Source organism: Leptopilina boulardi, unplaced genomic scaffold (assembly GCF_019393585.1).
Source record: "Leptopilina boulardi isolate dan_hultmark-lab unplaced genomic scaffold, ZJU_Lbou_2.1 LbouV2_278, whole genome shotgun sequence".
Taxonomy (NCBI): Eukaryota; Metazoa; Arthropoda; class Insecta; order Hymenoptera; family Figitidae; genus Leptopilina; species Leptopilina boulardi.
Window position 1 is genome coordinate 2,576,612 of NW_026137838.1, and position 24,747 is coordinate 2,601,358.

Genomic DNA, 24,747 nt, shown 5'->3' on the forward strand with positions numbered 1-24,747 from the left:
TGTGCGCGAGAAGGATGAGATTTTTGGAAATTCGATATTTTTTTTTTAACAATTTTTTTTGACTGCCGAACAACAAAAAAAAGGATTGTCATAATTATAATTCATTATTAAACAATTAACGAATTGGATAATTTGCAATAATTAAAATTTCAAGTGTTACACAACAATTTGTGTTCGTCGTTAGAAAGAACCATCAACAAAATCAAAGAAATTGGAAGCAATGAAAATGAAGCAAATGGTGATTGTATGACAATGGATTCAATGGATGCAAATGGAAACGGGAAGCGTGGTCTTCCCAAATTACGAGAAGTTTTTTACCGGCAAAGACAAGATTCTGATGTGAGTCATTTCTAATTAATTGTATATTCTCAGATCCCTGAGTGACCTCCATGGATTTTATCAGGCACTGATTATGGACCCGCTTCCTAACCTAATTTTTGACAGCTGAGCAAATTGTATTATATATATATATATAAAATATATAGAAATATCTGTGAATCGTTTCCTTAAAAAAATCACCAATTATCTAATAATGGTAGATCAATTTTTTATAAGCTTTTTTTAAAAAAAAATACTCACTTTAGCCTTTTTTTTGTCACGATTAGGGAACTCCTCGAAACATACGCTTTTTGGGGGTCTTTGATATGGCTCCAAAAGTAACATTTTTGTTTATAGATTTATTTAGAATATATAATTTACTATAATGAATTTTTGAAACATTAATTTTTTCCTATAAATGATTGAATGATTTTTTTTTATTTCAGTTACAGATTTTGTCAATATTGATTATATTATACAATCAGCAATATTATCATATTGCCAAATGATAATTGTATTATTTTTCAATCAATTGTTGAAGATTCCATTATTTTATCTTCATTATTATTCTTCTTTTGTTGCATTATAATAAAAGAGCTTCTTTATTGCATGACAAAAGTGTCAATAGCAATTTTGCTTCTAACCCTTTCAGACCCATTGGGAATTTTAGATTTTAAAGTAATTTAATAAAAATTTGTAGACAAAAACTTTTTTTTGTTTTTTTAATCACAAAATTGAATTTTCAGCATTTGGAGAAATTTTTGGGTATTAAAGGGTTAATTTTTACATTATTTTTAATAGCTTTGATGGTGTTAAATTTTGATTTTGAGAATTAATTTTAATGTGTAAATTTAATAGGATGGACAAGAATCTTCAATTTTGGATTTTGTCTACGATGACGCAGACACACATACAAATGAAATTGCAGAACTTTACAGTTACACCGAACATTATGAATTACAACTTAATCTTAAGGTTTGTTTTAATTTTTATATTAAAAAAAAAAAGTCAAATTTAATTTAAATAAAACACATAAATTTTAGGCGTTCGAGGATCAAATGGAAATTTACAATCTTCGACCGTTGTGGCAAAATTTATCAACAGAACAACAAAAGTCGATAATTCATAAATTATTAGATCAACTTGAATTATCAAATAAACAAACTAGAATGAAGGCAGCTCGTTGTATTTTATATATTGCTCAGGGTTGTTGGGCAGAAGTTCAGTCCGATAAAGAACAACAAGAATGGTCGAGAACAAATGTTATGTTACTTTATGAAACTGGTACTTTTGCTGCATTCGTTGAATTATTGAATATTGAAATCGAGTGGGTATTATATTTTATTTGAAATGGAATTATTCTTTATTGTTAAATTATTCTAATTAATTTTTTTTAAAACAGAGACAGCACAGCAGCTAATTCTGCAATGAGAAAATTGGCAGTCAGCCTCGCAGACTCTGTAGATATTCGATTAATTTTATCTGTTTTGTATATTATCACTGAAATAATGAGAGAGGAGTCAAAAAATTTAGAAGACAGTCCATATAAAGTGAATTTTGAAACGTTTAAAGAAGAACTCAGTGAGTAATTTATTGATTTATTTTTATTATAAAAATTAATTAAAATCGATTGATCATAAAAAATTTCATTACAGTGAATCCCTATGGCGATGAATTTTTGATAATCAAATTACTTGGAATGGTGACATGCTTCTGTAGTGGAAGTGCTCCTCATTTTCCAATGAAAAAAGTTTTACTATTCCTTTGGAAACTTATATTAGTTTCTTTAGGCGGTATTGAAGCTTTACGTGAATTGAAGAAAAAATATCGCGAGGAAGCAGGACTTCCTGTCGATCAAGAAGACACAATAGAGGTGACAAAAAATATGAGACCAAGCTCACCACCTACAAGTGCTGCTGATTTACTCGATTCGCAGAATCAAAAAAGGAATAATAGAGCTTTTCGAAGGGTTCGTTTTATTTTAATTTCTAACTTAAATTTTTGTTAATTTAAATAAAAAGGAAATCATTTTTTATTTTTAGAGTTTAATGAAGCAAAGTTCATTGGATGAACCATTATTGGGAATGGAATTTGAAGGTGGCGAAGGTGGAACAAATTCGGGAAATAATGAAGGTGACGGCGATATGGTATTGTATATGGATCAATCACAATGTCAGAATTATTATGAGGATCCAAGTAGTTTGGTTCAACCGAGACCAAGTACACCGCAGCCAGTGAAAGATAAGGGTTTACCATGGACTCCAAAAGTTAGGCAAAAGGACGTTGATATGTTCCTCGAGGGTTCAAGATTGAAATTTGTCGGTTATAAATTGCAAGGCGATCGAGAAAGTTTAGCGGGTCTACCTCAACCAATTCACGAAGGAGTCAATATTCTCAAACGAGTGAGTTTTTAAAAATAAAATTCTTTTTTTCTAATAACTAAATTATTTGTAAATTTTCAGCATATGTACACTTCATTAGCGGAAATACAAATTCAAAAAGAAGAGGAAATAGCTAGAAATCCAATGAGCACTGAGGAACCAACAATTCGTCAGACTCCAACAGAAATTTTATATCAAGCAATGCTACCCAATCTTCCTCAGTACATGATTGCCTTATTGAAAATCGTCCTTGCTGCTGCGCCAACAAGCAAAGCAAAGACTGAAAGCATTAATATTATGGCTGATGTTTTGCCTGAAGAAATGCCGTAAGTATTTTTTAATATCTATTGAAAAAACAAGCAGTTATTTTTGTTGAGAAAAAAAAATACACTAACAAATTTAATTGCAGAATGACAGTATTGCAGTCTATGGAATTAGGAATCGATGTTAATCGTCATAAGGAGATTATTATTAAAGCGGTTTCAGCAATTTTGCTTCTTTTATTGAAGCACTTTAAAATAAATCACATTTATCAATTTGAATTTATGTCACAACATCTTGTTTTTGCCAATTGTATACCTCTAGTTTTGAAGTTTCTTAATCAAAATATCCTCGCTTATATTGAAGCAAAAAATGTGTAAGTTTTCGAAAAAAATGTAAAACATCAATTTTCTGATTTATAATTTTTGTTTTTCTTTTCAGTATTTCAATGTTAGATTTTCCAATGTGTGTTATCGGTGATCAACCAAAAATAACAGTGGATGATCTCGAAATAAGAAGTACTCAGTATTACTGTTGGCGAAATGTATTCTCGTGCATTAATTTATTGAGGATTTTAAATAAATTGACAAAATGGAAACACAGCCGTGTAATGGTACGTTGAAATTAATTTTTGAATTAATTTTTTTTTCTAAATATTCTATAATTCACGAATTTACAGATGCTAGTTGTATTTAAATCAGCGCCGATATTAAAGCGAACATTAAAAGTGATGCACGCCATGATGCAATTGTATGTATTGAAATTATTGAAAATGCAAACAAAATATTTAGGCAGACAATGGCGCAAGACAAATATGAAAACAATTAGTGTTATTTATCAAAAAGTTCGACATCGCTTAAATGACGACTGGGCTTACGGCAATGGTGAGTGAATACCTTTTTTTCTATATACATAAATTATGTAAATTACAATTTAGAAAAAATAAGAAAAATAATTTTTGAAAGTAGATTTGGAAGCAAAACCATGGGATTTTCAAGGAGAAGAATGTGCTCTAAGAACTTGTGTTGATCAATTTAATAATCGTCGATATTCGACAGCAATTCGTGACGAGGAACTAGAACCAGTTGATACAAGTGTAACATCAGTTCTTGGAGTTAATGTCGAACTCACCGATGAATTTAAACAACACTATGAATTATGGTTACAGCAAGAAGTCTTTCAAACTAATATTAATTGGGACGAATTATTAGAAACAAATTGTGAAATCTAAGACGAAATCATGCTTTATTTAAAAAAAAAAAACGAAACAAACTAAAAAAAATAACAAACGAAACGAAAATGGAAAACTAAAAGTTTTATCAGGTTTCGTTAATAAAAACAAGAAAAATGTTCGAAGAACATGATTTTTACGTCTAATCGGACGGCGTTCATCAAAACGTAAATATTTGATGAAATTTATTCCTTTTTCGCATCGCCGATTTTACGTACATATAAATGTATTTTTTAAGTTTGTGCAATTTACCGGAACTAGCCATGTAATATTTATATAATCGATTTTTCTGGAGCAAGAAAAAAAAAAAAGAAATTCTTTGTACCTTTGTAAGTATCGTTTTTTAGTGTTAAAGAAGAAGAAAAAAAAATTAGGAGAAAAAAAAAAGAAATGAAATAATATCTTTGGTTCAAAATGGCGAATCGTTCCAAAGATCCGTTATTTACTCATCGAGATTAATTAGCAAAAATCCTGATGAATTATGATTAGAGTGTCGTACGTTCTAATTGTGATTTTCTCCCATTTACTAAACAAAAAATAATTAATTGAAACTTGTAAGCAATTTTTAATTTCGTATTTATAAATTTAAGAAAAATAATGACAAGAGGAACGCGAAAACGAACGACGTCACTTTTTATTGTACATTAATCATCGTGTATATTTATGAATTGTGCGCGTGAGATTATCAAGATTATTTTTTTTTTTTATTTGCGAGAAAATTATCAATACATTTTTTTTATGTGAATTTCCATACTTTTTTCTTTTTTTAAAACAAATTTTTTTGAACTATTTATATTTTAAATTTTGTATATGGAAAATTACATTTAAAAATTTTTTATTTAAGAAATTATACATTTTAAAACCTTTTTTCTGTGAATTAAATAAAATTTTGTCAAATGAAAATTTGTATTATAGGAAAAAAAAAAGTGATTTAGAATAGTCTTGATGATTTTACTTTTGTGTAGAGTAAAAACAAAAACTTTTTGTAGAAACAATAATAGACCAAGAAAAAGTTTTGAAAATTTTAATAGCTTTGCTTTGTCTTTTAGTGCAAAAGCATAATTATTACAAGAAAAAAAAAAAAAGAAAACCTGTAGAATTAGTTATTCTGAGGAAGAACAAAGAAGCGATGTAATGTGATTAATTTAAATGAAAATAAAATAATTTTTACCTTTCTTTTTTCTACTCAACTGCCAGATGCAATTGTTGAATAAGAAAAAAAAACAGCAGGAGCTGATGAACAAAATTTATTGAGAAAATATTTTCTTTGATGAAAAAATATTTTTATAGTTAAATAAGAGACTTTTAGCACTGCCTATTTATTATTTACAATTGTTAATAGAAAAATCAATGTTCTCAATTTTTATACCTTAAAAAACTTATTTTTTTATTTATATTTCAAAAAATTGTTCCTTCCATTTATCTTTAAAAATTCAATTGTTTTTAAATGTTTCTGTTTAAAAAAAAACAATTTTCAAGAAAAATTATTTTATTTTATTATGTGTAAATAAATAATTATAATTTAATTGAAAATATAATTGCAGTCTCTTGTATAAATAACATAGTAAAATAAAAAATAAAATCAATATTAAAAATTTTCATGATTTCTAAAATTTATTTTTCAACGATAAACTATCGTAGAATTTTTTTTTTATAATTGAAATGTATTAGATCGCAAATTAAATAGTAACTACAAGTATTTTTTCATCGAAAGAAATAAAAAACACTCAAGACCAGTATTCTCTGTATGCGTACAAACCTTTTATTAAATATTCGCAAAAAAAAAATTGACATATTAAATAAACATTATTAGAAAAATAACAACGTTTTTTTAATTATTCTTAATTTTTAAAAACAATAAATTTTTCTGTAACCTACAAGTACCTATAGTAAATATATTTTAAGACACAATGTGATTTCAATTGGATTATTTCACAAGGAAGAATATACAAATATCTTGCATAAATATCAAAAGTTGTACATCTTTTCAAAAAGGAAGACAGAAAAATACAATTAGTTAATAAGTATTTATTTTTTTTTTTAAAGGACTATTCAAAGCACGTTTGGGAATGTATTTGTCTTGATTTATTATTTTATAGCAGTCTCTCATTTCTATATTAAAAACGATTTAATTCCTATTTTTTTATCATTTTAATTAATTCAATCAAATTCAGAACAAATCGATATTGAAAAAAATATAAATAATTTAGCATGAAATCGGATTTGTCCTTTAATCTGCTTTCGAATATGGAGAAAAAATATTGTATATAAAAAACAATTCAAGAAATGAGAATTATTAATTTAAAAAGATTTTCTTTAAACAATTTCTCATAATTGGGTAATTTGCTATTATTTCTAAAAAATTTTCTAAGGAAATCTTAATTCTATGTTCTTTTGTTTCTGATTCGTATTTAAATAAAATCTAATAAATAAAAAACTTTAGGATCAAAAAATCAGTGATTGTGGGGATGTACCCATTTATATGATCCGTAATAAATAAAATTATTGTCTTTCGCCTTTTCATCGGCTTCTTTCGGTCCACGGGAACCATATCTAAAAAGAAAATAATATTTTTTAAGTATTTTCAATTTATAAATTAAAAAAATAATCTAATATTTGAAAAAAATTATAATTTTACTTAATTAATTAGATTACTTACTTTAATTAGATTTATAATTAAAATAATTTACATTGAATGAACAAAAGATTTTTAAAAAATATAAAAAAAGTACGACTTACTTATACGGAGTAGGACGGATTTTTTCTATTTGATGAAGAAGAGGAGTGAAAATTCTCCAAGCCTCCGAAAGTTCATCGCTTCGTACAAAGTGCATTTGTGATCCACAGAAAACATCCAAAATCAGTCTTTCATAAGCATCGGGAAGTTTTAGACCCTAAAGGAAAATTTTTTTATTATTTTAAAAAAATATAATTAAAAATAAGTTAACTTATTAAAATAAAAACTAAATTTTACCTTATATCTGCTAACATAACTGAGGTCCAATTCAGTTTCTTCCATGTCAAAAGTTATACCTGGAGATTTTGTCATCATTTTTATATAGATGGCCTCTCCAGGCTGAACTCTGATAACCAATTCATTTCTTTTTGCTTTTCCATCGAAAATATCACCAGGAACATCCTGATATTGAACTCGAATTTCCGCTTTGCGTTCATTTAACGCTTTACCGCATCGCAAAATAAAGGGAACACCGTCCCAACGTTCATTTAAAATTTTCAAAACCGCAAGAGCATAAGTTGGAGTATTAGAATTAGCAGGAACAGTTGAATCATCCAAATATCCCAATTTTCCCTCTTCGTCCTTAGCTTCTGGATCGCCGACATATTGACCAAGAACAACATCGTCAATTTCAACTGGTTTTATACACTTCAAAACTTTTACTTTTTCATTTCTGAAAATTAATTATATATTACCAAAAAAATAATTAATTACAATAACAAAAAAAAAAATGTTTTTTAATTTCAACCTTATATCGTCCGGATGACATGAAGCCGGTTTTTCCATTGCAAATAATGATAATATTTGCAATAAATGATTTTGCATGACATCGCGTATAATTCCAAATTCATCAAAATAACCACCTCTTCCTTGTGTTCCAAATGGTTCTTTAAAAGTAATTTGCACCGACGCAATACTATCTCGATTCCAAGTTGGACTGAAAATTCGATTTCCAAATCTCAATGTCATTAAATTTTGTACCATTTCTTTTCCAAGATAATGATCAATTCGATATAATTGATCTTCCCTGAAAAGACTCGCCAAATGATCGGATAACTGTTGAGAACTGACAAAATCTTTTCCAAATGGTTTTTCTATAATTATTCTCGTCCATCCTCTAAAATTAAAAAAAAAAATTTCAAATAAAAATTTAATTTAATATTTAATTAAATAATGTAATAAAAATAGACGTACTTTTGTCCCATACAAGTGTTTCTAATGTGAACTGTCACAGATTCAAAAACACTTGGTGGCAAAGCGAGATAAAATAATCTGTGTGCATTTTGTCCTTTTTCGTGTTTCTCAAGTTGCTGATTAAGTAATTCAAAATCCCTTCGTGTATTATAAGAACCAGCAACGTAGTGATTTAATTTCCAAAATTCCTCATATCTCTCTTCATCGCCTGGTTTTACTTTCATGTATTTTTCACATTTTTCCCGTAAATCTTGTACTGTTAAATTACTTCGTGCGTAACCGAAAAATGTAGTTGTTTTTGGCAGTAAATTATCTCGAAATAACCACCAGAGAGTTGGATAAATTTTCTTTTTCGCTAAATCACCCTTTGGAAAAATTTATAATCAAAAGTTAATTGTAAAATGTAAAAAAAAAAATTTTTTAAATAAACTTACGGAAGCACCGAGAGTAACGAACACATGAGGAAAAGAAGAATCAAAATGTGTTCCTTCTAAATGATCCATTTCTTCGGATTTCAAGGACTGCCTGATAAACATCAGACTGTCCTCTGTAGATCGTCCTGTAAAAAAAAATAAATTTCTTACATAATAATTTTTAAAGAAAATAAACATAAAATTAAAATTAATTTCTATTTTAGCCTTGAAAATTTCAGTCGCAATTCAATCATAATTAAGAAATAATTATTGTCATAAAAGACCTTGATATTTATCAAATCCTTTTCGAAAATTAAAATTTATTAATTTCATTATATTAAATTCATATTTAAAAGATATTTTTCATTAAATTATATTTTTTAATATATTTAAATTATTATGTATTTTTGATAAATTTTCATACGTAAAAAATATAATTTCATTTTTCTCCACATACAAAAATAATGTGCCATCTTCTTAAATTTACATTTGAAAAATCGCAATAAAATTTGTTTGTTTCACTGAAACATGTAATTTGCATATAGAATATTTTATCTAAAAAATTTCCGCTAAAATACTCGAAAAAAAAAAATAAATAACTTACGTTCCATGATGATGGTTGTTTAAATTTTAATTGAACAGGAAATCTAAATGTGAAAAATTAAAAAAAAAAAAAAAATACACAATAAAGATTTTAGAAAAATAATTAAAATAATAAATTTTTTAATTTTAACTCCGAATAGTTTGAAAGAAAAGTTCGAACTGCGGAGTCAATCGTATTCCGCATAGTCAGTGAATCGAGTTGAAAACCACGTGGATGGCTCACATACAAAAAAAAAAAAAAAAGCGGGGATACAAATACACTTATATACAATATTGTACAATTATATTACAAAATATTACGTCAATGTTCAATGACTGAAAATAGTTAATTATTTTCCAAGAATTAATTTTTTTTTTCCAATTTTTTTGTATACGTGTTTTTTTTTTTTTAATTGGAATTTAGAAATTTCAATTTGAATAAAAATTTAAATTTTAGAAATTCGTATAAATTATGATGAAAACTATAATTTCACATCTAATTAAAATTATAATTTAATTTTAATTAGAATAATTTTATTGAACCGAAAAGAATTATTTATAATTATTCTCTATCTATTGTCCCTTTTTGTAAATTTACAATTTAAATATAAAAATTTTAATTCTCTATATTTTTAGTGTAAATAAATTTTTTTTTTAAAACTCTGAATTCTAAGTAAATACAATGAACGTGAAATTAGCATTTTTAATTAATGTATTGGATTTGAATTTAACATTTTAACATTGTATTGAGAAAAATATTTTAGTTAGAAATCACAATGTAAGAGAAAAAAAAATAGTGTATAATCGTACAAGTTTTATCAATCATCGAATTATAAAAATCTGTTAATTTTTCTTTTTGTCAGTTGTTTGTAATATTCATCTGAGGGTCAAGGTTACTTTGCGTTTAAGATATTTTATGCAACTATGCTTATTACCTTCATTAATGAGCTTTTAGATATCCAGAATTTAACATTTTCTTTTTCTTTAATGTATATATACTTTTCAAATGAAATTGCGCAATTTTAAAGAATTAAATTTACATTTATAAAATTAAACTTTCTAGAAAAATTTTCTTCAAATACAAATACAAATACAAATATTTTATTTAACAATTTCATAATGTTTAAAAAAAATTAAACAAATATTTACATTTTAATTTTATTTTTGTTAATTAAAATTAAAAAATTAAAAACCTCAATCGAAATGTCACTGAACGATAAAAAAAAAAAAAATTGCATTGAAGACCTTTCAATGAATGGGAAAATCCGGAAGTAAATAATTCTTTCATTAACATGAATACGATTCAACTTATAAATATTCAATGAATTCTACTCACGTAAAAACCAAATTTCTTTTACTATTTACACAAAATTGGAATAAATTTTAAATATGCTTCAAAATGTGGAATTTTTTTTGAAAAATAAAAGAAATTCTTTGAAACGTAGAACAAATTAATTATGAAACGAAAGTATTTACTTATTTGAAAATTACAAATAAACTGACAATAAAGTATTTTTTTTACACCTGTTTTCTAACTAATAGAGAAACCATTGCATTTGAATTTATTTATGCATTATTACAAAAAAAAAGAGTGGGGTTAATCAGTTTTTTTCATATGAATGTATACTTAAAACATTGTAAAACGTTAATTTTATTCTATTTTGAAATTCTCATTATTTTTAATAATAGTCCTACATTGGAAATAACAATTAGAATGTTACATTAAAAAAACAAATTAGGAAAAAAAAATCAAAATTACGAACAAAATAATATTAAAATTTAATTATACATTTATCCAAGTATTTAAATTTTATTTAAAATTGTAAATTAAATTTACGTTTAGAATTATAATATTTAAATTTAAATTTATTTTCGTCAAAGGGTTTTTTTTTAAATTGAAAGATAGAAAAAAATAATTTAAAAATATATTCAACACGTGCTTTTAGATATTAGCTAATGCTTGATGTAAAACGTGACAATAATCTAATGACATCATAACAGTAATATCATCCGAGTCATTATTATCAATAAAATGTATTTTTGTTACATTAAATAAAAAATCGTGATTTATATTAGATTTGATAATTCAACAAATTATCACTGATAATAATTTGTTGGATAAATTGTAATACTAAATCAAAGATCATACAAAGTGCAATAAAAAAAAATTGAAAATAAAACATTTGCAATTAATCGCAATTTATATAAAAATAAAACAAAAAATGATTGTGCACTTTTAAAACATGCTGATCATTATCTTCTGATTTTTAATAGAAAATTTAAAAACAAAAAATTATTTAATATCAAGAACAAGGTCATTTGATAAAAAAATATCTTGACAAAATATTGTATAATTTAATGATTATAAAATTTAGAAAATAAATAATATTTAAAGAAACTCACGTCGTAAATTTAAGGAAGACATTTTTTTTTTTTTTGGTTAGGTTGCAACAGTTGAATTTTCCTTTGACTTCTATATAATAAATGAAAATGTGTATTTAAACACTGATCTATTGGATTAAATCTCTCTTCTTCAACAAATAATTAAGACTTTCTCTTTTGACCAAGGTTTAAAAACTGTAAAAAAAACTGTTTATTGTCCTTGAGTTGTGTGGTTTTCGAGACTTTAACGTTATAACCTGAAAAATATTCAATAACACAATAAATTCGAATTATTTTTATTAAATCAATTATTTATATATTTCACCAAATTTTCCATTTATAATCTTTCTTAAATTCTGATTATGACAATAAATAAACAAAGTACATATTTACCTCTGATTACACTTATACCGGATCACGTGATTCGCCATCAGCTGATTGTCAACATAACCTTAATTGTTTTTGTCTCCTCGTGCGTCGATTTTTTTCGGCTCCTTTTATTTCTAATTCCAGTGATTTTAATTTTGTAAGTATTTAAAAATATTGCATTACAAATATTCTTTCTTTATTATTTAAAAAAAAGCAATAGACATTTCTTTTATTTTATTCTAGAAATATTAAATTTTTACTAGACTATCTTAATTTTCATTCCTTCTAATTTCTTCAATAATTTACTATTATATAGAAAATGAGGGGTAGTCATTTATTAATGAGTATAGCAAACAAAAATCATCCAAGGGCTCAACAAAGAGAAACTAAAGTGACATTTAAGGCATTATTACCTCTTAAATTAAGAGATAGAGTCAGTGGAAAAGGTGACCTTCATAAAGGTAAATATTTAAAAATAAAATCATATGTATAAGTGAGAAAAATATCAAAACAAAAACAAATTAATTTATATTTTTTAGAAAAAGGTTGTCTTCATGAAATAACTCTTGCCATGGCTTGTCTTGCAAAACATAATTATGAAAACATACCATGCACAAAAGAATTGAATACTTTTAATGATTGTTATAATAAATATATAACGAAAAAAAATGCATTAAAGGAAAATCGAGAAAAGGGCATTCTCACACCAAATGCAAAAACATTAAATCACAATGAAGTTAATATTCTTCTTAAAAGATATCCCACTCAATAATGAACGTATGTAATTTTTTTTCTTCTTCTTTATATTATAATTTATTAAATAGAACAGAGATTTTATATCAAATGACTCCATTAATTAGTTTTTAAAAAAAAACCTATCTTGTAGTATCAAATTATTAAATATATATATAATAAAAAATAATTTGAAATTTAATTCATATTTACAATTATTAAATTTTATTTAACTTAATTTTTTGCTAATTATTATTTAATAGAAGTATTGTCAGCTGTTGTTGTCAAGCGTTTAATAGCCAAACGTTCAGAGAATCCTGTTAAAATTTTAACAATAATAAAACAATCAATAAATAAAATATTTTTCAACTAATGTAAAATATAAATTTAAAAAAATACTCACGAAGAACGTGTGTTGTTTTTATGGGTTTAAGTTCATTTAAATCTTGTAGTTGACTTTCAATACGCTGTAGGACTTTATAATTTTCCAAATGTTCATCTTTATATGAAAAATATGAATAAAATAGAGTCAAAAAACAAAGGAATAGTGAACATTTCCGAACCATCCAAGTTGAATGTAAAAGTTGTATCTATAAAAAATATATTAAATTAATAATCAGAGAAAATTGAAAATTAGTAATTAATGTAAATTAATGTAACCTTATCGTCGTGTAAATTATTTTCGTCATTAGCATAAAAATTAACAAGCATTCTTTCAATAATAATATTGAAACTCAATACTGTAAAGAGAGAAATTCGAGAATTTAATGTCTTTTTCGTTGCACTAAATAGAGCCGCAAAAATGCAAGAGATAATATAGTAAATAATTGACTGAAACCAAGACACTTCGCCGATAATCCAATTTTGAAATGTACGAATATAGGAAAATATTTGATACAACAATTCCTTTTGATCTCGAGCCGATTCTCTGCAAAAAAGAAATTTTTTTTAAATTCTCTTTATTTTCGATTTCAAAAAAAGAAAATTTCAAACTTACTTGAAATCACTGACAATATTGTTTACAGTTTCAGCTGAATTTTGTATAACACCCTCTAATTTAAGTCCATTGTCCAGAAGTTGATTTTGCATTTCTAATCCCTCTTTTTGTCTTTCTAAAACTACACTTTGCATTTTTGCAGCCTCGGAAATTTGCTCTTTCATGTGAGTTGATGCCTTATACAAGCTGCAGGAAAATATAAAAAAATTATTCAATTTTAATTGCATTTTAATAATAATTCAATTTATTATTTATAAAAATAAACAAACTGTTTTATTGTAGATTCCGTTTCCGCTTGCCAAATTTCATGACTCAAAAAGAAACAAACATGAGAAGTGTGAGTGTAAAATTCATTGTATACTCCAAAAGCACGATCGGTCATTTTATTAATGCACTTTCTGATGAAAAATAAAATTTATATAAAATATATTTGAAAAATAGGATTGAAAAAAAAATTGAAATTATTACCGTCTTTCGCTTCCAGTTTTGCTGAGATGACAAGAATATGTCACATGGCCAGAATCTTCTAAAAAGCAATTTGCTAAGTAAAGAGCTAATATTGAGTGTTCATGATCATTTAATTTTTCACAGTTTCCTTTGATGGCTTTTAATGCTTCATGCCAGCAAATGCCATGTTGTGGTAAAGTTGATTTCGCTTTAAATAATAATCATTAATTATAGAATAAATTAAAGTACATTTTTTTTTAAAATTAAAATAACAAATAATAAAAAGGTAAATAAACTAACCTTTTATAATATGATATTGTTCTTCTCCTAATTCTTTAATTTGTAAATCACCATTAAAAGCGGAAGTCAATAAAATACACTTGAATAAAAATAATAAGAATTTTAACATTTCTAGGTTAGAATTAAATAATCAAAACAAATGAATGTTGATAATTGTCAACAATTAAATTATTGTTAATCGTGATTAAAATAATAGATAACATTACGAGTTTTTAATTAACAATTCAAAAGGGTAATTACGAATTTCCCGATTGTGTTACCATTATTATAATGTCGTGTTACTAAAAAACAATACTTTGCTAATTTTTTTTTTCAAATTGTTTGAATTTCAAATCAAGACTCTAAAAACAAAAGTAAACAAAAACACAAGCGGACAAGTGTCAACCTCAACTGTCACTTTGTAGATGGCGCTATTCAAAATTTCACGGAATTTACGTAAATTGTCGTAATGTTTTAAAATAAAATGCCGCGAATTTCAAAAATGTTCTCTATTTTTTTAATTGATAATTTACAAATGTTAATTAATTTATATTTGTTCATTAAACAATTTTTTCTTTAATAAAATTAGTAATTAGTAATAATATTTAATAATAAAACGCTTAAATTATAATCGATTTATTATTTTATAAAATATTATGTAATTATACAATTTTTAACAACTTTCGAAAGTAAATATTTTTTTTTGTGATCTAACACAGATCTTATAATTAATTTAAAAACTATAATTTTCAACAAATTATAGCCTATAAAACCTAGTTTTTTTTCAGTCTGATTCGCATGTCAATTCATGCTCAAATATTAATATCACTGAACCAATTTGATTTCATAGAAAACAATAACAATGGTTCATATTAACATATTTTTTTAAACATTTTTTTTTTTTCAATTCTCATTCAAAAATAATATAAAAATTCATTTTTTAAATTAAAAATACATACAAATTTAATTTGACTGTTAATCTTATTTTTTTTTGATATCTAAAAATTATAAATAAAACTTATTCAAGGTGAAAACATTTTTGTACTAAAAGTAGAAAATTACATTTTCCATCTTTTACAATTGTGAACTTTTTTTTAAAGGAAAACGATTTTTTTTAATTCTATTAATAATGAGAGAATAGAAAGATTTTTAGTGAAATGAAGAAATATGAGTATAATCTTTTTTTTCTCTAATGGCATAAATAAAAATCTCACTTTCATTTGAGATATGTGGAAGTTCTTGAACTTCAAGAAAGAAATCAAATTACACATAATTTCTGATCTCATTGAGAGAGATCAAATTTTTGTGTAAAAAGAAGAAAAAATTATTGATCCCATGAAAAATATAATTTCAAATTAAATTATTATGTCACGATGGCTCTTTTTCTTGATTTGTATTATTTTCTACTTGATCATAATGACTAAGACATTGTTGATATGATACTGCACTGGCGTGTCCCGATCTTCCCGATGACATTGGAACACCCAATTCCCATTGATCTTTAGCGGGATCATAAATTTCTACTATATTTAAAAAGCAATTACCATTGTAACCTCCTGAAATTGTAAATATTTTTAATTAAAATTTAATTTATTTTTAATTTAATTAAAAAAAAACTATTGATTATTGAAAAAGTAATTACAGACCCATAGCATATAATTTTCCATCTAAAACAGTAACACTTAAGGCACTGCGAGCAACTGAAACGCTGCTTACTGTTTCCCAGACACTTGTCTCGGTATCGTATCTCTCGACTGATTTTAATTGACTTGTTCCATCGTATCCTCCAACTACGTAAATATATTGACCTAAACTAGCGACACCAGCTCCAGATCGACAGCACATCATTGACGAAACCATTGTCCAATTATCATTTTCCGGATGATAACATTCAACAGAACTTAGACGATATTTCCCATCAAATCCACCAACTGCATAGAGTAATCTAAACAAAGAAAAATTAATTTTTTAAATCACTTTTACTGAAATTTCAATTTTTTTAAAAATATATTTGCCTGTTTACAACCGCAACTCCAACACCCAATCTTTTAACATGCATTGATTTAATACTTGTCCATGAATCTTCCTCAGGATCATAACATTCCACAGTATTATGAAATTCTGGACCAGAACTTCCTCCGACTGCATATAATAATCCATCCATCACTGCTACGCCAACTCGATTTCTCGGCACAGACATTGGACTACAAGGTCTCCATTGATCCATTATTGGATTATATCTATCCACCCAATCGCTGTCAAATCTAAAAGAAAAATAAATTTTACAAAAATTAAAAAAAAATAACTAAATCAAAAAAATTTTCATTCACCTGCTATCTGGCGAATTATTTCGACCACCCACAGCATAAAACATTCCTTTAACAAAAGCACCACCTAATCCCGATCGTGGAACAAGTAAATTTGCATGTTTCGACCATGTTTTATCATCAACATTATAACCCTCCAATACATCTAATGAATGTTTCAAAAAACCACCGGCAATATAAATAATTCTCGGTGTATTTGGTGTTCTTTCTTTAACAATTGGCTTTTTATGTAGTGTTAATTCTTTAAATATTTGCGCAAGATATTCACGACATGCAGGTACTTTCTTTAAAACATCACAATTTATCATTTGATCCTTAAGAAAATTTGGTGTCAAATATTGACAACGTACTGCTTGCAATATATTCTCCATTTTTGGTCCTCTTGCCTCCTCATTATATTTCACCCATTTTAATACAGCATTATAAACCTCTCTCTCTTCTTGTACATTTAATTCATCTTTCCTCACAAGTGCAATTAATCGCATTGCTGACAATTGTAAAAATTCATCTTCCAAACAAATTTGTGTAAAATGTTGTAAAATATATTGATTTGCTTTATTTAATAATGTTTGACAGCCATGTTGCTCGGCAAAATTTGCTATTCCTATTGCATTCGTTGGATCAAGTTGTTTTTCCAAAAATGTACAACACGCCTCAATTACATTATTTACCTGCAATTTCAAACAATTAGTAAATTTTACAGAACTAAAAATAATTTATCCAAACAATATTTGGAAAATATTTTTTAAATTTAATTGAATTTTCAAAAGATTTAAAATTGAAATTTTTGAATTTAATTGAAACTTTCAAGTGTTTTGTAATTAAAATTTTAGATGATTTCACTAAAAATTTATTAGAAAATGAGGACAAAATACAATAATTTGAAAATCATTTTTAATTGAAAAATGGTTTCAGATAGTTGAAATTTCAAAGAATATTATTAAAATAGTTAAAAATAATTGAATTGAGTTATAATTGAAATTATTAAATTTCAAAAAAAAAATTTCGATGGCAAATTTTAGAAATAATTAAATTTTAGATGCTTTTAAATTCAATTAATTTTGAATTCAAATTTTTGAGAATAATTCAATTAATTTTGAATTCAAATTTTTGAGAATAATTCAATTAATTTTGAATTCAAATTTTTGAGAATAATTAAATTTTATTTAATTGTAAATTTGAAAAATAATTGAATTTCAGTTCATTTTGAATTGAAAATTTTGGGAAATAATTGAATTTTAATTGAAATTTTGGATAATAATTTAATTTAAGTTCATTTTTGATTGAAAATTTAAATAATTAATTTTGAATAGAAATTTTAGAAAATAATCGACTTTTATTTCATTTTAAATTGAAAACTTGGTAAATAATTAAATTTTAAATTGAAAATATTTGATAATTATTGAATTTTAATTGATTTTGAATTAAAATTTCTTGTAATAATTGAATTTTTGTTTATTTTGAATTGAAATTTTTAAAAAATAATTCAATTTTATTGTGATATTTTTTTTTAAATTATAAAGAATTGTTAAATTTCATAAAAATTTTAATTGAAAAATAATTTTGATATAATTGAATTTGTGTATTTTTTAAAAAAGTCGGAAAAAATCATATAATCATATTTTGCTAGTAAGAAAATAAATAAATATACCTGAAACATTGTCGCAGCTGGCAATAATGAACAGACAGTAACTTCAGTCACTCGAATTTGACCCGTGTACATAAAATACATTAATCTTGCCATTGCTGTTGGACATACACCGTGTAATTTAACTCTTGTCATTTCACATTCCTTCAAACCTCCAGTAAACATTGCCTAAATATAAAAATCAAATTTAAATTTTAAACTAAACATTTCTATATATAATTAAAAAATCAAATACCTTAAAATATGGACTCGCTGCTGCTAATATGACTTTATGAGCGTGAAATAATTCGGAACCAACTTCTAAAATAACATCAGTCAACATATGATGACTACGCATCATAAACATCATTTTCATAGCCTCTTTTAAATAATTTGCCATACAAAATGTCATGTCTCCAAGCTCATTGTGTTCTTCTGCATTTATACTACTGTCCAAGTCATTTTCTTCAATTGACGTTTCTGTTTTTCGTTTAAGAGGCTGGAATTGACATCCAGATCCTCTTTTTCTCCGTAAACTCTCCTCGTCATCCATTAAAGTAATCTGAAATTAAAAAGGATTAAATAACAAAAATAACCAAAATAATGTTTGAGAGTATTTAAAATTTTAAAAACAAATACTCTTGTCAACAATCACCGCACTAATGACAGGAATGGTAAAAAAAAAACACCGGTTCCATATCCGGTCAAAAAACCGGAAATACACGATTCTTTAAAATGATTTGCAATTTTTTTCGCGCGCTTTGTTAATATTGTCTTTGTCTAACTAGTTAGAAAAAGAGATTCAAGAAGACGCGTTAATAACCGTTAAAATCTAGTTTATTTAATAAATTCCTTAGTGATTAGTGCCATTAATTACGTAATTAATAAACAGGTTTATTTTAAAAAACATTTGTCTACTTATGTTAAATATTACAAAGTTGTATACTATTATCAACAAAGGCATATTTAATAACGAAAACAATATTTTTAGGTTAGGATTTCCAAACAAGATTCGAAATTACATTTTTAATGAAAATTCAAAAAATTTATAAAAAAATTGTAAAGAAGAGAGGTCAATGAGTTAATTTAGAAGCAGAAACAAGTTGCAAATTAAATATTCAAGGAAGAAAAAATACTGAGAAACATAACCTGAAAAAGATGAATACGAATATCTGACGTTTCTGCTGGAATTTAATTTACAATTTAAAAATTCTTTTCCGTAAGTTTTTAATTAATTTATTTATTATTTATTAATTAGTTTATTATATAAATTTATTTATATTTAAATTTTATGTTTAAATACGATTTTAATGAAAATGATTAAATTGAATCAAGTGAAATTTATGATTCTGTTTTTTAGTAAATATTTACATATTTATAAAAAAACAAATAGTTTTCCTTACCGATTTTTATCAAATAGAAAATGCAGATTCAATATTATAATATATTATAAACAGTTTGAACAGTCCATATTATTTCCAAATGAATTTTTTTTATATAATAAAAATAACTTAATCACCAAATAATTATCGATTTTGTGTCCTGAGGATCATTATTTACCGGACTTTTAGAGAATGATTCACGATATGACTTATCATTGATCATGAAGAAACAGACGTGAATATTATATTTGATGACAGGTTTATTTTTTTTTTTTTACTCAAGTTCTTTATAACTATTATAATTGTCTTGTATATACACTTTACACAACAACAACAAAAAAAACACTCAATTGTTTCTTCTTCAATGATGATATAGTTTTAATATTCCAACAGTATAACATCTGTGCTACATAATGCTGTCACAAAACACACCACATTACAAAACACACGGAAGTTGTGTGACGTCACGTTTGATCTATGTGTTAGAGTTATATAGATGGAAGATATCATGACTGACAGATTTATTTGTTTATATTTATGAAAGAATTTATTTTTATTTATAATTAACATAATTTAAATTCATAAAAATCGATTTTCGAAATTCCATTTTTTTTTATTTCATTTATAAAAAAATAATTTACTTTTTGTTTTTTTTTTAAATTTATTTGGAAAAATGAAAGAAAAATGTTATTTTAATTAAATTATTAATTATTTTAATGTAAAATATTTAATATGAACTTTAAACAATTTAGATTTGACAATCTTTTGTAGATGAAAATTTTCGTTATCAGATATACCTTTTTATTTTGTTATTTAATCTGTAAGCTCTTTCTCTCATTTGTTTCTCTAATATATCACATAAATAAATAAGAGTATACCAAGTTACACTAAATGATAATAATTTAAGATAAACTGAGAGAGCTTAAATGATTAATAACTTTTCTTTTCTTTTTTTTTTTCTGTTAGTGTGTGAATCTATATAAATTTGTTTTATAGAAATGAAGACTACAGAGTATGAAACGTACAGAACGCGAAACCACGAATGACTTGCATTATTTTCTATACAATACGTTAAAAGTTCTTTTGCTGACGTTTCGTTTTATTTACTTTTAAAGTTCTTGTGTAATTTTTCTATGAATATTAAATTTATTTATTTAATGGGCTTTTATAGAAAAAATATTTCAAAAATCAAGTGCAAATTTTTTTTATTAATTCATATGTGATATCAAAAAAAAAAAAAAAAGCTCAAAACAAAAGACTTTTTTTGATAAGTCATTCTGAGATTGCACTTTCACTTAAATGTCACGCGCGTTTATTGTAATTCACTGTTAAATTTGCTTTTAAAAACAAACAAGGCTAATTAAAGTTTATTATCTCGTTGAGATTACGTTGTCAAGTTCATATATAGTAATGATAAATTTAAACATTTTCTTTTTGGCATTAATATATCGTTTTTATAATTTATATTGTCAATTTTAAATTTAGAAAAATTATTTTAATTGAAAAAAATTGTATTTAAAAAAAAAGATTTTTGGATATTTTTGTGAATATGAATAAGAAATCAATTTTATATTGAGACAATATATTTATTTTTTCTTATAATGTGGAGTTTTCATCAACAATAACAGTATAGTTAGTAGGCGCGTATAACAAGAGAATTTGCACGCCAACAAGTCACCACAGCATTATTATTTTTTATAATGATCTTCAAAACGTTCGATCCTTGATGAAAATTGACATTAAGGCTCTACAATATGATTTAAATTTTCTTTTCTTTTTTTTTTAGTCAGTTTTGATCCAATTTCAATTTTCAATCAAGATCATATTCACATCTCCTGTTACTAATATTATTATTATTATTATATATTTCTCCATTATGTTTTTAAAAAGATCTTTGTTGATCCTCCGATTTCATTCGAGCATCACATTTTTATTTCTTTTTTTTGTTGTTTTTACGTAGGTAATTAATATCTTTTTTTTCTCTGACAAAAATGCGACACTAATTTATTCCTATGACTAATTAAAAGATTGTTTTTTTTTTTTAATATCAGACTAAAAATATTTGTTTTTCAATTTTATAACGTCATATTTATATGTCAATGTTCTATTTTCTATGAAACATATAAATAAAAAGAGGTATTACGATTGTTAATACTGTACGTTTCAGAAACGGCAATTGTTTTTTTTTTTACTTTCGGGAAATTTAGCGAAACGCAAGATTTCACGAAAGTGAATATTGATAATTATTTATACGGTTTTATAACTTACAATTACATGACTAAAACTCCAATGAAAAGAGACTTCGTTTTTTTAAAAAGAAGATTATCTTCTATTTCGCAGTGATTTTTTTTTTTTTTTTTTTTTTTTATTCGTGAATGTACTTTCTACAGTTTTATGTCTTTATGAATTTATATTTCTTATTATTTAAATGAAACTAATGATTTTTTAACTTTTACGACTGACAATAGTTGACAAATTACGGCAGTGCTTAGAATAATATTTATTCCCTTCGATGATTTAACACACATTTTGCGATAGTTTTTCCTTTTTTTTATTTTTTTTTTGACTCCAGGGAATAAATTGAATCGCAATCGTTGTCCTTATGAAGTTAATGAATTTATCGATTCATAAAGCTTAAGGCTATATAGTGAGTCACAAATGAATTTTGTTCATGAAGTTGATTTTTTGTTTTAAAAGAAATAATAAAATGAGTTAAGTTATGGACAGCTTGCTTTGTGCATCATGGTTTTTTTTTTTTTTTTTATAAATTATCTTTTCGTACTTTTTTATTGCATGTATACATAGCGACGAAAAATCCAAGATTTTTCTTTTCTTTCTTTTTTTTTTTTTGGCGAGAGTTAATGGCGGTTAAAGATTTTTTAGAAAAAGTTATCAGACAACAATTTATAAATAATTATGGTCAAAAAATATCCAAGTAATCGAAGACAGATTTTTTTTTTTTTCAAAATTTCAACACTTGGATATTTTTTGTAACTCTCAAAATTATATATTGATATTAATAGTATATACAGAAATAGATAATGAAATGATAGACTAGGCCGCCATTTCTCAAGGCCTAACAGGCACTACGATAGTTTTTTTTTTTTTTTTTTTTTTTTTTTTTTTTTTAGTATTAACGATTATTTATAATTAAAATTTTTTTTTGAGGAGAGGAGAAAAATAAAAGGGAAGATGTTCTTGTTGGCGCACAGAGACGGTGTGTGGTGAGATCAACCTCTGATTCAGGCAATCTCGATAATTAATAATTTTTTTTTTTTATAATTTTTATATATATATATATATATGCATTTATATACAGGGGATTTTCTCGTGATGTCGTTATATGCAGAGTCTTCAGTAACTTTGTCATTTAATAATAAATTCTTTTTTTTAATTACAAACCAAAATCTAAAAATAGCAACTTAACTAAATCACAGATAGATCCCGCCTGACCAAGATTTAGACATAAAATTAATCTCTAGTAAGTTTATCTTTGATTTTTTTAGGCTCGGGTGACTCTTTGGCCCCCTATAATTTGTATTTTGATCACTCGTTAATTAATTGCATTATTCTATGTATTTTTTCATTTCTATTAATTCACTTTTTTTTTTTTTAAATATTAGACGAATACGCAATATATTTTTTTCTCGAAAAAAATTTTTGGGGAATGATCAAGGCATTCATTTTATTTCTCTCAGGAAAGGCAAATTTTTGTTATATTTTTAATTTTCTTTTTCAAAAACGAATATTGCCAATATTTTTGTGATAAAATTCTACCTTGATCGTACCCCGTGAGTTTGAATCTAATTTTTCGTCAGACGAGCTCACAATTATTGACAATAGTCTATTGATATATTTTTTTTTTGGTAATTTGCAGGATAAGGTAAAATGCGACTGATACGCACACAACGTTTTTGAGAAACATTTTGCATTATATACTGATAATCAGAAAAGAGAGGAAGAGATAGAGATAGAGAGAGAGAGAGAGCTTCAGCAAGTGCAAACGCTCAGGACTTTCAAAGATGTCAGTCATGTTTTTTCTAACGTGCAATCTGGACGTAGGATATAACGCTTTTTAAAATTCGCTAATACAATAGGAACAGTGATGACTCTTCCATTTTTGGAAATCAAGACATTCTGGCAAATATACCCGAATTTTTATAATATATACAGTCATGAGTGAGTATTCTAACTTTTAATAATAAATTTTTTTGTAATACCAAAAAATTCAATTTAATTTCAATTGAAAATATAATTTTTTTTGATTATAATTTTCATTTTAAAAAATGGATTTTCACTTTGTTTTTCAGAAATCAAAACATTTTGTACTGTAAAATACAATTGGAATAAAATTTTTGGAAATAAATGAGGAATCTTCGGAATTTTAAAAAATCCTATAAAAATATTGCCCATGACTGATAAAAAAGGATTTTGTTCAATTAAAAAATAAATTGACACAATTCACATTAAAGAGGATCTACCGCATAAAATTTGTTCATCAATCGCAATATTAGATTTTCAACAGTCAACTATATAAACTATGAAACTAAATTTCTATAACTACTTAATATAATGTAGAGAAATCTTCCAATAGAGTAGGTAGGTACTTATACATAATTCAACTATCAAAGTATTGGGCGGATACCGGCTACATCTAAGGCCTCGCTCATGAATCATTTAAAATTAATAAGTATTTAATTTAGTCCCATACATTCATTCTAACAGCTTAATCGAACAGTATTTAGAAGAAATAAAACAATTGTATTTGTCACTTTCATTCGATCGAAAGGATTCCGGTGTGGATGACAGGATTTTTTTCAAAAAAAAAAAAAAAACAAGCTTTCTTCTTTCAATTCCAATAAAATTGATTGTTGGTAAGCAATTCCCGCAAATAGTTTTTTTTTGTAATTGAATATAGATATTTATATCAGTCTCAGCATTAATGGCGAAATGAATATTGAATCGTCCTTAATATTGTACTTATATTGTAATTGCAATTTTTTTTTATCGACATCCTTTTTTGAAAAAATTGAATCCCAACAATCGTCACGAAAATGACATTTTTCTAAAATGCCATTTCTATTTTTT

General features: G+C 25.2%; 5 protein-coding genes and 1 long non-coding RNA gene across 13 annotated transcripts; 3 read left to right on the forward strand and 3 right to left on the reverse strand.

Moving 5' to 3' along the window:
* The first annotated feature begins 12 nt into the window (after nucleotides 1-12).
* On the forward strand, nucleotides 13-5,281 carry LOC127282019 (striatin-interacting protein 1). Of its 2 annotated transcripts, none has more exons than XM_051306083.1 (11): nucleotides 13-339; nucleotides 1,177-1,293; nucleotides 1,362-1,645; nucleotides 1,721-1,899; nucleotides 1,974-2,287; nucleotides 2,361-2,720; nucleotides 2,781-3,025; nucleotides 3,109-3,336; nucleotides 3,402-3,573; nucleotides 3,640-3,844; nucleotides 3,929-5,281. In XM_051306083.1, the coding sequence occupies exons 1-11, from the start codon at nucleotides 247-249 to the stop codon at nucleotides 4,189-4,191; spliced, it is 2,460 nt and encodes an 819-aa protein (XP_051162040.1). In that variant the 5' UTR covers nucleotides 13-246; the 3' UTR covers nucleotides 4,192-5,281. The 2 variants fall into 2 exon arrangements, with proteins under 2 accessions (XP_051162040.1, XP_051162041.1); XM_051306084.1 differs by lacking the exon at nucleotides 13-339 and adding an exon at nucleotides 370-535.
* Nucleotides 4,214-12,040, reverse strand: LOC127282020 (glucose-6-phosphate 1-dehydrogenase). 4 transcript variants are annotated; one of them, XM_051306086.1, is made up of 9 exons: nucleotides 11,893-12,040; nucleotides 11,521-11,756; nucleotides 9,140-9,182; nucleotides 8,557-8,681; nucleotides 8,123-8,487; nucleotides 7,677-8,045; nucleotides 7,166-7,601; nucleotides 6,931-7,085; nucleotides 4,214-6,744 (listed from the first exon to the last, which is right to left on the reverse strand). In XM_051306086.1, exons 3-9 carry the CDS (start codon nucleotides 9,144-9,146, stop codon nucleotides 6,645-6,647), a joined length of 1,557 nt encoding a protein of 518 aa, XP_051162043.1. In that variant the 5' UTR covers nucleotides 9,147-9,182; nucleotides 11,521-11,756; nucleotides 11,893-12,040; the 3' UTR covers nucleotides 4,214-6,644. The 4 variants fall into 4 exon arrangements, with proteins under 4 accessions (XP_051162043.1, XP_051162042.1, XP_051162045.1 ...); XM_051306085.1 differs by lacking the exon at nucleotides 9,140-9,182; XM_051306088.1 differs by lacking the exons at nucleotides 9,140-9,182; nucleotides 11,521-11,756; nucleotides 11,893-12,040 and adding an exon at nucleotides 10,594-10,612.
* On the forward strand, nucleotides 11,893-14,026 carry LOC127282023 (uncharacterized). Of its 4 annotated transcripts, none has more exons than XM_051306094.1 (3): nucleotides 11,893-12,025; nucleotides 12,185-12,329; nucleotides 12,408-12,715. In XM_051306094.1, exons 2-3 carry the CDS (start codon nucleotides 12,188-12,190, stop codon nucleotides 12,638-12,640), a joined length of 375 nt encoding a protein of 124 aa, XP_051162051.1. In that variant the 5' UTR covers nucleotides 11,893-12,025; nucleotides 12,185-12,187; the 3' UTR covers nucleotides 12,641-12,715. The 4 variants fall into 4 exon arrangements, with proteins under 4 accessions (XP_051162051.1, XP_051162049.1, XP_051162050.1 ...); XM_051306092.1 differs by lacking the exon at nucleotides 11,893-12,025 and adding an exon at nucleotides 13,740-14,026 and having other exon boundaries at nucleotides 12,132-12,329; nucleotides 12,408-12,645; XM_051306093.1 differs by lacking the exon at nucleotides 11,893-12,025 and adding an exon at nucleotides 13,880-14,026 and having other exon boundaries at nucleotides 12,132-12,329; nucleotides 12,408-12,645.
* Nucleotides 12,716-14,747, reverse strand: LOC127282022 (uncharacterized). The gene is made up of 7 exons (XM_051306089.1): nucleotides 14,345-14,747; nucleotides 14,066-14,252; nucleotides 13,867-13,995; nucleotides 13,598-13,783; nucleotides 13,261-13,528; nucleotides 13,004-13,190; nucleotides 12,716-12,917 (listed from the first exon to the last, which is right to left on the reverse strand). The coding sequence occupies exons 1-7, from the start codon at nucleotides 14,451-14,453 to the stop codon at nucleotides 12,853-12,855; spliced, it is 1,131 nt and encodes a 376-aa protein (XP_051162046.1). The 5' UTR covers nucleotides 14,454-14,747; the 3' UTR covers nucleotides 12,716-12,852.
* Nucleotides 14,748-14,949: 202 nt separating this feature from the next.
* Nucleotides 14,950-20,121, reverse strand: LOC127281915 (kelch-like ECH-associated protein 1B). Its single transcript, XM_051305898.1, has 7 exons — nucleotides 19,681-20,121; nucleotides 18,534-18,839; nucleotides 18,302-18,466; nucleotides 16,654-17,321; nucleotides 16,339-16,587; nucleotides 15,970-16,268; nucleotides 14,950-15,879 (listed from the first exon to the last, which is right to left on the reverse strand). The coding sequence occupies exons 2-7, from the start codon at nucleotides 18,828-18,830 to the stop codon at nucleotides 15,692-15,694; spliced, it is 1,866 nt and encodes a 621-aa protein (XP_051161855.1). The 5' UTR covers nucleotides 18,831-18,839; nucleotides 19,681-20,121; the 3' UTR covers nucleotides 14,950-15,691.
* Nucleotides 19,050-24,497, forward strand: LOC127281918 (uncharacterized). Its single transcript, XR_007843109.1, has 4 exons — nucleotides 19,050-19,169; nucleotides 19,269-19,496; nucleotides 23,537-23,838; nucleotides 23,970-24,497. It is a non-coding gene; the product is annotated as an uncharacterized LOC127281918 (long non-coding RNA).
* The last annotated feature ends 250 nt before the right edge of the window (nucleotides 24,498-24,747 follow it).